Here is a 14179-nt window from a genome sequence, read left to right as displayed (position 1 = left end):
CCCCCTGCTAATAATGCATATCTTTGCTAGTCTTGAAATTTGAAACCAAGTACATCAACCTAATTGTTCTGAAATTGTTGAGGGATGTGCAATTTGTGGCTTCAAGTATTTGAAATAATAGTTTTAATACAGGTGAGTTTTATGCTCGCTGTTGCATTGCCTACCATATTTCCAAAGTTTGTCTTTGCCAAGCCTTGATTATGGCAAAAGCAAAATAAGTCAAATTAGAAATCTTAAGAAAAGGCCATTATCATTAATTCAAGCCTAACTAAGTGACATTTAAAATAATTTTAAAAAAAATTTGTGACTGTTACTGTCATTAAATGTGCTACAAAAGTCATGTGCAGAAGAGATCATCTAAAAATATGTATCTGATGTACCTTTAATGATTTTACAAATTGGTCTCTTACACATTACCGCAACCCAACCCCTTAATGTTTTTTAAAACAGTAAATCATAGTAATAGTTGCAAATTAATAACATGAGTTTTGTGTAAATACTGAGAAAACAATGCAGTTTATTTCATTATGGGATGTGGTGTTTTTTCTGAATAGATATCCTACTTTTAGCGGCAAAATATGTGGGTGCTACAAATAGCACACATATAGCCAGGTTACTGTAAACTTGAACAATTATTTGAAATCTGCAACTTTAATATCATTACCTCCTCATATTCAATTTGTGTTCTCCCTTCCAGGAATGGGTGGCAACCCACAGAATCCTCCTCGACAGCCTGGTCCTCACTCCGTTCCAATGCCAACACTGAGCCCAATGGGGATGACTCAGCCTCTTAGCCACAGCAATCAGATGCCCTCTCCAAATTCCATGGGACCCAATATGCCTCCTCATGGAGGTCCCATGGGGTCTGTGATGATGTCACACAATCAGATGATGACACATGGTTCCCAAGATTCTCCAATGGTACCTCAAGGCCGTATGGCCTTTCAACAAGGATTCCCTTCGTTGCAGTCTCCGTCACAGCAGCTTTCCTTTCCACACAATGGCCCAAGTGGAGGGCAGGGTAATTTTCCAACTGGAATGGGCTTCCCAGGAGAAGGACCAATTGGCCGTCCTGGCAACCATCCCCAAAGCTCCTCTGAACCAGCACTTTGCAAACCAGGATGTCCTGGAGGGCCAGACTCTTTCCAAGTCATGGGAAATAACATGCCTTCAGTTTACAGTGATCCAGATCTTCAGGAGGTTATCCGGCCAGGGGTCGCAGGAATTCCAGAGTTTGATCTGTCCAGGATTATTCCATCTGAGAAACCCAGTCAGACGCTGCAGTATTTCCCTCGTGGGGAAGCTCCAGGCAGAAAACAGCCACATGGCCATGGGCCTGGGTTTTCACATATGCAGGGGATGATGGGGGAGCATAATCCAAGAATGGGGCTTCCGATGTCTGTCATGGGTGGGCCAGGTCGAGTGGTTAACCCAGATATGCATCTAGGAGATGGTTCATCAATGTCTGGACATAATCCCATGAGACCTAGCTTTATGCAGCAAGGGATGATGGGCCCTCACCATCGAATGATGTCACCAGCACAACCAGGAATGCCTGGACAACTGACTATGATGGGTAACCCAGGCATGATGTCGGGCAAGGAGAGGTTACCTACAGGACTCTACAGTCACCCAGGCCCTGTTGGCTCTCCCAACATGTTAATGTCCATGCAAGGGATGATGGGACCTCAGCAAAACCTAATGATTCCCCCACAGATGAGGCCTCGGGGTATGGCTGCGGATATTGGAATGGGTGGTTTTAGCCAAGGGCCTGGGAATCCAGGGAACATGATGTTTTAAGCTGCTAAGACTGGATTTTCTGACACTTGTAGAAATGAGATTCACGTTCCTGGTGAATCTTAAGAGCCCAGGGAGTACCATTTGGCCATGCAATAGGTGAAAAGGACCCACAAATCGCTTTTGGGAAAATCGAGAATGTATGAAATTATCTGAACAGAATTACATTCATTTACTCAACAGGTGGTTTTTTAAGATTTATTTTTTAAAAATTATTTTTGTGGACTTGGGTACGTTGTGACGGCACCCACGTTGAAAATCTGTAGCTGTATTTTGAGAATTGCCATTGTCATGAGTTGCACCATTCTCTGTATGTTTACGTCATTTCGACTGGCTTCTCCCGGGACACTTGGTTTTTGTGTACTGTACTATATTGTAAAAGGGATTTTAGCAGAGACTTTAGTCTTTGGGGAGAGAGGAGAGTGTGATTCAGTGCTGTTTACTTTAGGTGGACAATCCATCTTCAGAACGTGTTACCATTTTCCTTTAACTCCAGTGTATAGTAAACCAAACTATGACCTCATACAGAAAGAGTATTATTAAAAAAAGCACAAAAAATGAACTATTAAGTCCAGTTAGGGAAATCTTTCTTTAAAAAAAATAAACGGTTTTGTGGCTGCATAGCCAATACGCATTTTCATTCTCTTTCAATTCTTTCATTATTTGTAGGTTTTCCATTTTTTTTCCTCCTTGCCTGTTCTTTTCATTACCTCACCTTTGTCTGCCTCCTGCTTTGGGGTCTGCGAAAAGATTATTTTGGGGATTCAAAAGAGAAGAGACTGTTCCTGTGCTTTTTAAGCCTTTTCTTCGCTTTTTATGAAGAGGCCGGACTTGTTCGCTGTTACATTTGGACACTAAAAGCATACGTAGTCCTTTCATTACTTATCACTGTTACTGTTATCCCTTTCCTACGAATCCGAAGTGATTTTTTTTTTTTATGTGAAAGTGGAAACCGATCTGGGATTTTTTTGACGTTTTCTTTAATCTGCCTACACATTTTCTCTTTAACCCAGAGTACAACGTTCTGTGTAACATCCATTAAATTTGGTACAAAACCACTGGCCAGAGCTGTGGTGTCAGAAAAATAAAATATATTGTTTCTTATAGAGGAGGTTTGTCTATCTTCCTTTGGTTTGCAACATCACCTTCCTTTCTCTGATCTTTTAACAGTGAGAACGTACAATGTGATTCACAACTCTGGTTTGATCAGTTTGGTTTCAGCTGTATGCTAGGAAGAGGGAACAGCATCTTTGGAATTCCAGGAACTCAAATGACCGGAGAATGGGTGCAGTTTTGTGAGAGGTGATTATACTGCATTGGAAATCATAAATCATCTCTGGTGAAGTACAGCTCAGTGTCCAGGACCTGCATGGACAATTTGGATCAGTGTTTTCCTGTTTTCTGTTAGCTGCCAACAGCATTTTTCTAAAATGTGAACAATTACTTGGTCTCTGGTATGTCTGGTTGTTTTTTTACTGTTATCTTAATTATACTTATTATGTTAAGCATATTAAAAGAAAGAATTTTCCCAGACAATACAGCATCTTGAACGAGTTTGAATGTTCCTCCACAGTGAGCTGCAGGTTGGGTGTAAAGTTATAGTGAAGTATCGCATGTATTGTTATATTGGTATTTATTACCAATAAGTTACTAATGTTGTCCATTTATTTTCTCTACCTTAAAGCTCAAAGTTGCTGTGTTTTTGCTCATTGTTTCCAGATTTAATTTTGTTCTCTACCCTCCATAACCAATCTGACTACTTTCGACTCCTAATGTGCCTCTTTATTTTCCTAGATTTTTGTTGACTTAATTATTTAATGTTTTTTAATAATTGTATTCCAGTGATTTATGTTGTAAATACGTTTTGAAGCCAGAAACTACTATGTTCGAGGCATATGGGCTGCAGATCACACACTAGTGCATAGATCGCCATCTGGTGGTGGGCCCGGATGATTACACTTTGTTGTTTTCCTGGAAGAGTCTTTGTATGCTAGATGACTCCTCTGGAGCATAGTGCGCATGGATATCGACTCAATCTTCAGATTGTTTTTTCCGCCATGGGGCTGGGATGTGTATGTCGCTCCCGCTCGGTTTTGTTACCGATCTCTTTTCGACGCACATTCCCCGATACCTACCGTCTGTATTGTTTTCGATCGAGACTCCCTTCTACAAGTGTCTCGAACAACCTGCACTTTTCGATTCCAGTGCTCGTCGAGGGCCGTCTGGCCCAACTGCGCCATTGGGCCTTCGCCTCATGGAAAGAACACCATTCAAAAAGCGCCCTCTGTGTGGACACAAATTTCCCAGCACTAATCTACATGAGGTGTGTAATCTGTGCTTGTCCCCAGAGCACGAGAGCCGAGATTGCCAGGCCTGTGCTTCGTTCCGGTCCAAAAAGACAATAGGGACCGTCTAGCTTGGAGAGTCATGGCACAATCGTCTTCATCTGCACCAGACACCCTCGTCCAGGAGACTCCAGTCCAACCGGAGTCCGAAGAGCAACAGCAGGAAGAAGTCATCATTTCCGAAGCTAAGGATTCAGCTTCCGGAGCTGACGAGCAGGCAGAAGATGACGAACCCTTCCAGATGGTCAACCGCTCGCAAGTACAGATGACGACCCTCTTCCTACCCCCACACCTGGTGAGGCTTTGGTTCCACCTCCACCTTCGGGCCCAGGTACACACCAATCACAAACTACCGATGCCCTGCCTTCGGGCCCGGCAACGAAGACTTCCAAAAAGCCTCTACGCGACTCTGGCTCGAGCAAGCCTTCAGTCAACCCCGATAAACAAAAGGTTCTCAAACCCAAAATGAAACCGATACAGACTTCGGCACCGAAGAAAACTTCGGTACCCAAAATTGTCGAACAAAAGTCCAGTCCGGCACCAAAACAAACTTCGGCACCTAAGACGGTCGAAGCCAAGCTCGGCACCGAAGCCAACTTTGACATTTAAGCAGGTTTCGGCACCTAAAACTGTCGACCCAAAACAAGCTTGGGAACCAACTACGGATCCGAAAAAATCTCCGATCCGAAGAAAAAATTTGAGCCGGAAAAAGCTTCCGACCAAAAGTCCTCAGAACCCAAACCTCAATCCGCTCCTAAGACTGTACCGGACATCGGTAAACCAAGCAAACAGCTCGATTCCAAACAGGACAAACCGGCCCGAAGAAGGTTTCTTCCATAGAAGAGCTTTTCCCACCCGACCCAAAACAAAAGACTCTTCATATCCATCCAAAAACTGGACCTATAATCATGATCTTATAAACTAAAACTGGAACCTCCTCCCACACCTTCAGTGCCTCTCAAAAAAATGCTCAAACTTCTCCCATAAGGGTACCTTCACCAGAACTGCCAGATCCTTATATTTCCCCTCACACTCGCCACTCAGCCCACATAACCCTGATGACGATATTTCTGAGGGAATAGATGATGAGCAACCCTTAGAGGACCCAGACAATATTCCTGGCCCATCAGGTGTTACTTGGGAAAACTACAATGCACCAGATGCCCCGGATCTACCCCAAGATGACGTATACCCCTCTAGGCCATCTCCTCCAGATGACACCATAGGGTTTACACAACTCATTCACAGAGAAGCAGCCTTTCATGGGGTCGATCTCCATACTGACCCAGTGGATGAAGACTTCCTTATGGACACACTATTACCCTCTCATAAGACCACAACCATCTTACCAATGCTTAAAGGGGTTACAAAGCACACACCAGACTTATTCAAAGATCCCGTTAGAGCCAGGGTAATTAACCCCAGGTTGGAGAAAAAAAAATACAAAGCTGCTCCATCTGACCCAGCCTATATCAAGGATTATCTACCATTAGACTCTTTAGTGGTTTCCAACGCAAGGAAAAGAGCAAATTCTCAAACAGGGGACGCTCCACCCCCTGATAAAGAATCCAAACTTAGATGCTTTAGGGAAACGCATGACATCTCAAGCAGCCAATGTCTGGACAATTGCCAGCACCCAAGCTCTGTTGGCAAGATACGATAGGGCTCACTACGATGAGCTTGAAACCCTTATACAACATCTACCAGACACATACAAGACCAGGGTTACTGATATAATACAAGAAGGGAAGGTTATTACTTATACTTCCATCCCTTGCGCTCTAGATGCTGCTGACACAGCCTCAAGAGCAATAAATACTGGCATACTTTTACGCAGGCATGCCTGGCTGCGTATTTTTGGTTTCAAACCAGAAGTACAAACGAGTATTCTCAATCAACCCTTTGACCAAAAGCATCTGTTTGGCCCCTCAGTCGATACCTCCCTTGAAAGAAAGAAAAAAAGGGCACTGTCACCGCAAAATCCATGGGAGCTTTACAAAATCAATCTCCCAGAGCGTCCCTTTGTCCCTCCGCATATAGGGGCGCCTCAACAACTTTTCCTACCAACACTGCATCCTCTTCTTACAAAACTCCCACCCAATCCTCGCCCAATAGAGATTTTCCCAGAGGAGAATACAGAGGCAACAATCCTAAAGGCAGAGGTAACAACACCCGTACTGCCTCAGCCCCAAGCAGTGACTTCCCTCCCTACGCCCCCCCCCCCCCCCCCCCCCCCCCCCCCCCCCCGACCATTCCACTCCTGTCGGGGGGAGACTACAACAGTTCCTACCTGACTGGAACTCCATCACAACAGACAGGTGGTTGAGACAAATAATTCACTCAGGTTATTGCCTGGAGCTCACTTCCACTCCTCCAACAATACCACCTAAACAGCGTCCCATGTCACAAGAGCATCTCACACTCTTAAAACAGGAGGTTGTTGCTTTATTGCACAAACAAGCAATAGAACCAGTTCCACTACACCAGCAAAACACAGGGGTTTACTCGCTGTATTTCCTTATGTCCAAAAAAAGACAGCTCCCTCAGACCTATTCTAGACCTCAGACCCCTGAACCTTTATATACAGTCAGACCAATTCCATATGGTCACATTACAGCAGGTCCTTCCTCTGCTAAAAGAAGGCGACTTCCTTGCTACCCTAGATCTCAAGGACGCCTACTTTCACATTCCCATTCACCAAGCTCACAGGAAGTACCTTCGGTTTGTGGTGGACGGTCTGCATTACCAATTCAAAGTCCTCCCCTTCGGGGTCATTACAGCACCCCAAGTCTTAACAAAATGTCTTGCGGTAGTAGCAGCACACTTGAGAAGGAAAACATCCATGTCTTTCCATAGCTGGACGACTGGTTAATAAAAGCCAAGTCATACCAGCAATGTGTCCAGCACACACACAAGACCATTCACCTCTTACACAAACTCTGATTCACTATAAACAAAACAAAGTCACACCTCCAACCATCCCGGTCTAAACAGTATCTAGGTGCCACAATAGACACCTCCAAAGGACTTGCTTCCCCCAACTCAATAAGAATACAGGCCATGCAATCTCGAATACAAAAATTTCAACTGCAACACTCACTAACAGCTAGAGTGTTCATGCAACTAATTGGAATGATGACCTCTTGCATTTTCGTAGTACCGCACGCAAGACTCCAGATGCGTCCTCTACAAGAGTGCTTAGCAAGCCAGTAGAACTAAGGTCAACTAACAGATCTGGTGGTGGTGGACGGCCGGCCACATCGCTCTCTGCAGTGGTGGAACACCAAAAACCTTTCCAAAGGACGCCCGTTCCTTGAGCCTGTTCCACAGGTGGTGCTAACCACAGACACATCCCTCATCGGCTGGGGAGCTCATCTGTCAGAGCACACAGTTCAAGGCAGGTGGACACCGCATCAAAGTTACTCCACATAAACCATCTGGAGTTGCTAGCCATTTTGCTAGCACTAAAATCCTTTCAAAATGACCTATCAGGCAAGACTGTCTTAGTTCGCACAGACAATATGACAGCCATGTATTACATCCAAAAACAGGGAGTGTAACACTCCTTACAGCTCTCCCGGCTGGCGCAGAGCATATGGAGGTGGGCCATTCCTCAAAAAATCCATCTACTAGCAGAACATCTACCAGGAGTTCAAAATCATATTGCAGATCTGTTGAGTCGTTGGAGCCAACAGATTCACGAGTGGGAACTTCATCCCCAAGTTCTTCATCCTTTCTTTCAAGTATGGGGACAGCCACAAATAGATCTGTTCGGCACACACCTAAACTCCAAATGCCCAAGCTTCGCCGCCAGGTATCCACACCCATTGTCCAAAAGCAATATGATATTAATGAGTTGGTCAGGCAAATTTGCATATGCTTTTCCGCCTCTCCCACTCATTCCGTTAGTGGTGCGCAAGCTGCAGCAACACTCCCTCACACTGATCCTAATTGCACCAACGTGGGCAAGGCAGCCGCGGTACACCACACTACTGGAACTTTCAGTGGTACCACATCAAAAACTGCAACTCTCACCACATCTGATAACACAACCATGGGGAGATCATGCATCCGGACCCCATGCAGCTCAACCTAGCAATTTGGCTCCTGAGGTCTTAGAATGTGGACTCTCAACCTCCCACTGATTACATGATCGTTATCAAAGAAGCTAGACGTCCTACCACTAGAGCTTGCTACGCAGCTAAATGGAAAAAATTTGATATATTGCACCAATAACATAACCCACTAGATGTTTCCATCCAGAACATATGCTACTTGCTGCATCTCCACAAATGCACTTTAGCATACTCCTCAATCAGGTTACATCTTGCTGCCATAGTGGCCTTCCTTTAACCCCTTCGATGCTGCGTAGATTCCGCCGCTGTGCTGACGGAATCTTGCGCGGGCGTGGTCATGACGGAATGGTTCCGTCATGAGCACAGCTCAACCGTGGGTCATGACGGAACCATTCCGTCATGAGCACCGAAGGGGTTAAAACAGACCGCATCTATAATTATTCAAAGTTCCTGCCATTAAAGCCTTCTTGGAAGGCCTTAAAAGAATAATTCCTCCCAGGGTACCACCCTCCCCTGTATGGAACCTCAACATTGTTCTCATCAGGCTCATGGGCCCTCCATTTGAGCCTTTGCTCAAGTGTCAATTAAAATTCCTTTCATGGAAAGTTGCCTTTCTAGTAGCTATTACATCACTCAGAAGGGTGAGTGAGATCCAGGCACTAACAATTCTAGAACCATTCTTACAACTCCATCACAACAAGGTGGTTCCTTCCAAAAGTCATTTCACCATTCCATCTCAGTCTGAGTTGCCAGTATTCTTCTCCCAACCTCAAACAGTAGCTGAGAGAGCTCTCCATACGTTAGATGTTAAACAAGCTCTCCTCTATTATATTGATAGGACAAAGCCATTTCGTAAAACCAAACAGCTTTGTCTCCTTTTCTCCCCTGCACAAAGGTAACCCCATTTCAAAAAGTGGGATTGCAAGGTGGATTGTTAAATGCATTCAAATTTGCTACCAAAAAGCAAAACGCACTATCCATTCCCCCTAGGGCTCATTCCACCCGTAAACTAGGGGCATCAATGGCATTTTTAGTGAACATTACCTTAAATAATTGCAAAGCAGCTACATGGTCTACACCGCACACCTTCACAAAGCACTATTGTGTAGATGTGCAAGCAAAACAAAAAGCTAGTGTGGGCCAGGCTGTACTCAAAACACTATTTCAAACCACTACAACAGATACTGGTACTCGCCGCTAAGGGAGAGAACTGCTATGCAATCTATGCACTAGTGTGATCTGAAGTCCATAAGCCTCGAACGGAAAATGCTACTTACCAGTATGCATCTGTTCTTGACATGTAGGGCTGCAGAGTCGCACATGCCCACACGCCTCCCCGGCTACCTCTATCTGTTCCAGTAATATCTTAATTAGATGCATTATTCATGGGCATCTTTCTGTTCTCACATAACTCAATCATTTCCCGTAATGGCGAAAAACAATCTGAAAATGGAGTCGATGCCCATGCGCACTATGCTCCAGAGGAGGAGTCATCTACCATACAAAGACTCTTCAAGGACAACAACAAAGTGTAATTATCCGGGCCCACCACTGGATTGCGATCTATGCACTAGTGTGCGACTCTGCAGCCCTACATGCCAAGAACAGATGCATACTGGTAAGTAGCATTTTCCTTTCACATGCTACACATTATTCTGCCATCTTGTAGCTTTGTTTAGAAGTGTATCATTATATAAAAGTTTAACCTTGGTGGTCTACTGTGAACTGAATCAGTATGAATCAACTGTGGTGCCACAAAAGGCCCCAGTACATGACTTCCATTTTAGGCACATTTTCTCGCTATTTGTGGATTGTGTTTTTGTTCGGTGTGGCTTGACTGCACAGCTGCCTAAAGAACTTAATTAAGATGACGTAAAATAGGATGAGGTAAGGCCCTTTGGGGTAGGGGTGGTTGAACCGCCCTAAGTGTGGGTTGCCAGGCACTGACCAAGAGGAGCATCGACTGAAATAAGCACCATCGTTTTAATTTGTTTTAAAAAGGGACAGTGAACCACTGTGTAATGGGTCATAAATATCCTCTTTTGTCTGTCCTGTCCTGGCTGGGAGTAAGGAGGTGTCAAGAGGGACATTCCAAATATCCCCCAAAATCCCTCCCATTTCCGATATAAGATCAGAGACCAGGCTGTCCACAGCAGGGTTGATTGCATTTTATAAGGGATAACTGAGCATAACTGCTATATTTGATTTGTTAAGTATGCTTGGAGCAGTCAATTGGATAAAATAAGTATTTTGTATTTGTAGAGCGCAACATTCATCCCGAAGGACATCGCGGTGCTAGGATAGCATGCAATGTGGTGTAAGAGACAGGGTGTTTGAGCCGTAGGTTGTTTTTTAGTTAGTGACTAATTGACTCAGTATCTGGGGAACAGGAAGGTTTTTAGCTTCTTTCTAAAAAGCAGATGGTTGTCTGTCAGGCCTAAGTCAAGTGAGAGGCCATTCCACAGGACAGCAGCTGACTGAAAAGGAGCGCTCTCCCATCCTGACTCTGGTGGTGCATTTGACTTTTGCAAGGGCTTAATGCCGCGATCTCAAGTTACTTGAAGGGGCGTAGAATGCCATTTTGTCTTGCTGGATGTGTGGGCTATATTATGCAAGGTTCTATGAGCATAGCAGAGGAGCTTGAATTTGGCTCTTTGTTGCACCGGCAGCCAATGTAGCTCCTTAATGCTGTCGGATGCTGAGCTGTATCTGGTTTTATTACAGATCAGTCTGACAGCTGCGTTTTGGACTACTTGAAGGCGAGAAAAACGGTAACCGGGTATGCCCGCGTAAATTGCATTTCCGTTGTCCAGTCTAGTTAAAAAGAGGGCCTGGGTGACCGTATTTCTGCAATTCAGAGGAATCCAAGGAAAAAGTCTGTGGAAAAGTTTGTGTAGCGCAACTTTCCACATAGCTTGTGTACTTGCCCATCATAGAGTATTATCGAATAGGATGCCCAGATTTTTTGCAACACGCTTGGGTCCAGGGGCGGTTCCCATCGGTTCACCAGCTGCTGTCCCAAATTGAGCGTGCCCCTCTGAAGAGCAAAATCTCGGATTTTCCAGAATTTAGCTTTAAGCAGTGATCTGTCATCCAGATTGCGACTTCGATGCGGCAGTTAATTAGGTTGCTCTTAGTGTCAGTGTTGGCAAGCCTGTCATCCAGAGGGCTCTGTAGTTGCGTATCATCTGCATATGAGCAGATGTCAAAGCCCCACATCCTACTGATATTTGCTAGGGAAGAGACCTACATTAAAAAGAGTGGTACTTAGGGAGGCTCCCTGTGGGACTCCGTGTTTGATACTTTTTGGATTAGAAGAGTAGGGGCCCATTTGAATTTATGGGGTTCTGTTTTTCAGAAAGGATGCGAACCATGAGAGGACTTTTGAGTGCAATCTTTTATCATAGAGAATTCGTAGTAAGTTGTGAGATACAGTATCGAAAGCTGCCGTGAGGTCCAAAAGGATCGATGCTACGGGTCTGCCTTGATCCACTTGGAATCTGATATTGTCGGATACGGTGAGTAACGTGGCCTTGTTGCTGTTGGCTCTAAAACCAGTCTGGGAGGGGTCTAGTAGGTTATTGGTTTCGAGGAAAGTAGTGAGTTGTCTATTTACCAATCTCTCCAAGACTTTGGATAGATATGGTAGCTGCGAGAGCGGTCGATAGTTTGCTGGGTCATAAATTTATAAGCCTGATTTATATTTTCTTTTGGATTTTTTTTTGTAGAGGAAAGACCACTGTTTCCTTTCATATGGTGGGGAAGGAAGCTAGCTCTAAAGACTGATTAAAGATTTTGGTGACATGGGGACATAAAGCTGACAATCTGGAAAAGATGAAGTGTGGGCAGGGATCGAGTGGTGATCCGGCCTTAACCTCGGTCATCGCTTCAGCTACCTGCTCGTCTGAGAGGGGGGCCAGAGCGACCAGATGGACCTGAGCCAGGGGATGAGGAGTCATGGTTTCCCAGTCTATATTATCTTCCTCGGGCTGATTGTTAAAGGATGCATAGATTTTGGTCACTTTGTCAGTGAGAAAGTTGTTAAGTAGCTCACAGTTGTCCATTGTAGGTGCAATGGTTTGAGACAGACTGGTGGGTTGGCAGAGGTCATGAATTACTTTATAAAGTTCTTTGGATGAATTGCCATGGTCTTCGATACTTTCTGTATAATATTTTTTCTTTGTATTTTTTAAGGCACAATGATAACTTTTCAGCTTGGTTAGATAGCTCTGTCTTTACTTGCTATCCTTTGACAGTCTCCATTTGCGCTCCTGGTTTCTACACTTTCTTTTCATTATTTTTAGTTCTAGTGAGTACCACTTTTCCAATCTCGATTTATTATTGGATTTACTTATTAGTTTGGGAGCGAACTGATCAAGTGCTTTCTCAATTTCTTTTCGCAGTTTTTCAGCTTCCTCTTGGACTGAGTTAGTGTGAGGCGTGTCAGGTTTATAGTGGGAGAAAAATGAGGCAAACAGTTAAGGGGTGATTCGATTCCAGGCTTTTTTCACCGATTGAGACTGTTTTTGCCTGGAGTGGTTTAGCGGGAAGGCTGACGGAGAAGGAGATTAGTTGTGGTCGGTCCACAGCAATGGTTTGATGTCATGAACATTAATAGTCTCGATGTTAGAGAACAGTAGGTCCAGTGTGTCCAGCCATATGGGTTGGTCATTTGATCCACTGGACTAATTATATTATTGCCATGTCATTTTCCAGATATTTGGCCCCCGGGTTGGTGAGGGTTTCATAATGGATATTGAAGTCACCGATATTTAGAAACTGATGTTTAAGGCAGAGAGGGAGAAGGTGTAATTGCAAGTTTGCGCTAAAATCAGGATGGTGGCCGGTAGGGTTGTAGATAACTGCCCCTCTGAATAATTTATATTCGCCTTTGAACACCGAGAAAGCTAGAATCTCATGAGTGCCTGCCTCGATAACTGTCTCCGGGACACAGGTAAGTGTGAAAAATGTTCTAGGAGAACCTGATTTTTACAAATTATTCATATTTGCATGAGATGGTATGTGGCAATAAAACAGATACAGATGACTGCCCTATGTGATCAACTGAAGAGGATATGTGTGAGAGTACTGATAGAGAGGCTTTGGATATGCCCACATGCTCATTCTCCTTTCTACAGCATCTGATTGGACTGACGTTGTTTGCTGCTATTTGAAAATTACCTTGTTGTACCTCCACTGGCTCTTAAGTGTGTTCTCTCACTTAAGATGACTGCTGCGTTCAAATGTAATGATAATGCGTTGAGAGAGGGACTTTGACTTCATCCACTTATTACATTTTTTGGGAAATACAGCATTTGATTGGGTAGAAGTTGTGGGCTGCTTGTGGAAAAAACGGTTTTATTTTTATACTCTCTGGCTTATGATTTGTCTTCCTTCACCTAAGATGGCCACCATATTCAAACATAAGGATTTGACAGTGTGCATAGTGGGAAACCGTTTTATTTTTAGGTTTTGCTCATCATACAAAAGCATTGTGAAAGAGGGGTATGAGTGCTGACCGGGGCGAGGCTTATCCTCTACTCCTCCCTGTTGGTGCTGCATAAATTAATCAAGAATACGACTTGGGAGCTGCTGGGGAAACACTTGTGGCCTGTTGCTGCCCGAGTTTCCCTGTCCGCTACCACTCCCTTTCCTCACCTCTCGGTCCTCGGCAAAGCGCTGTCATGATGCCCCAGTTCCTGTATGCTCCCACTGTCCTTTGCTCCTCCACTAGGTGCACTTTTGAGTTTCGTGCCTTCGGTTGTGCTCTCTGGTCATCAGAAGGTTTTGAGGACGCAGAATTTCCTAGTGTAACTCCAGTCTTAGAATATTTAGGGAAAGTGCAACTTTTCCCTACATAGTCCATGAAGCTTACTTAGTCTTAAGTCCAGTCCAGTGGAACATTTTCTGGAAAGTTAACATTTACTAAGTATTTTTTTTTTAAAAAGGTTTAAAAGCTGT

General features: G+C 44.3%; 1 protein-coding gene across 6 annotated transcripts in view; it reads left to right on the top strand.

Moving 5' to 3' along the window:
• BCL9 (BCL9 transcription coactivator) overlaps positions 1 to 2903 on the top strand; it is a 685736-nt gene extending 682833 nt beyond the window's left edge. For all 6 annotated transcript variants that reach the window (XM_085621192.1, XM_085621190.1, XM_085621189.1 and 3 more), the window contains one exon: positions 698 to 2903. In XM_085621192.1, the coding sequence (XP_085477318.1) occupies positions 698 to 1800 (1103 nt within the window). In that variant the 3' untranslated portion in view covers positions 1801 to 2903. The remainder of the gene's footprint in view (positions 1 to 697) is intronic.
• The last annotated feature ends 11276 nt before the right edge of the window (positions 2904 to 14179 follow it).

This window comes from Triturus cristatus, chromosome 8 (assembly GCF_964204655.1).
Source record: "Triturus cristatus chromosome 8, aTriCri1.1, whole genome shotgun sequence".
Taxonomy (NCBI): Eukaryota; Metazoa; Chordata; class Amphibia; order Caudata; family Salamandridae; genus Triturus; species Triturus cristatus.
Note: the sequence above shows the minus strand (reverse complement) of the source record. Positions and strands in the feature narration are given on the sequence as shown.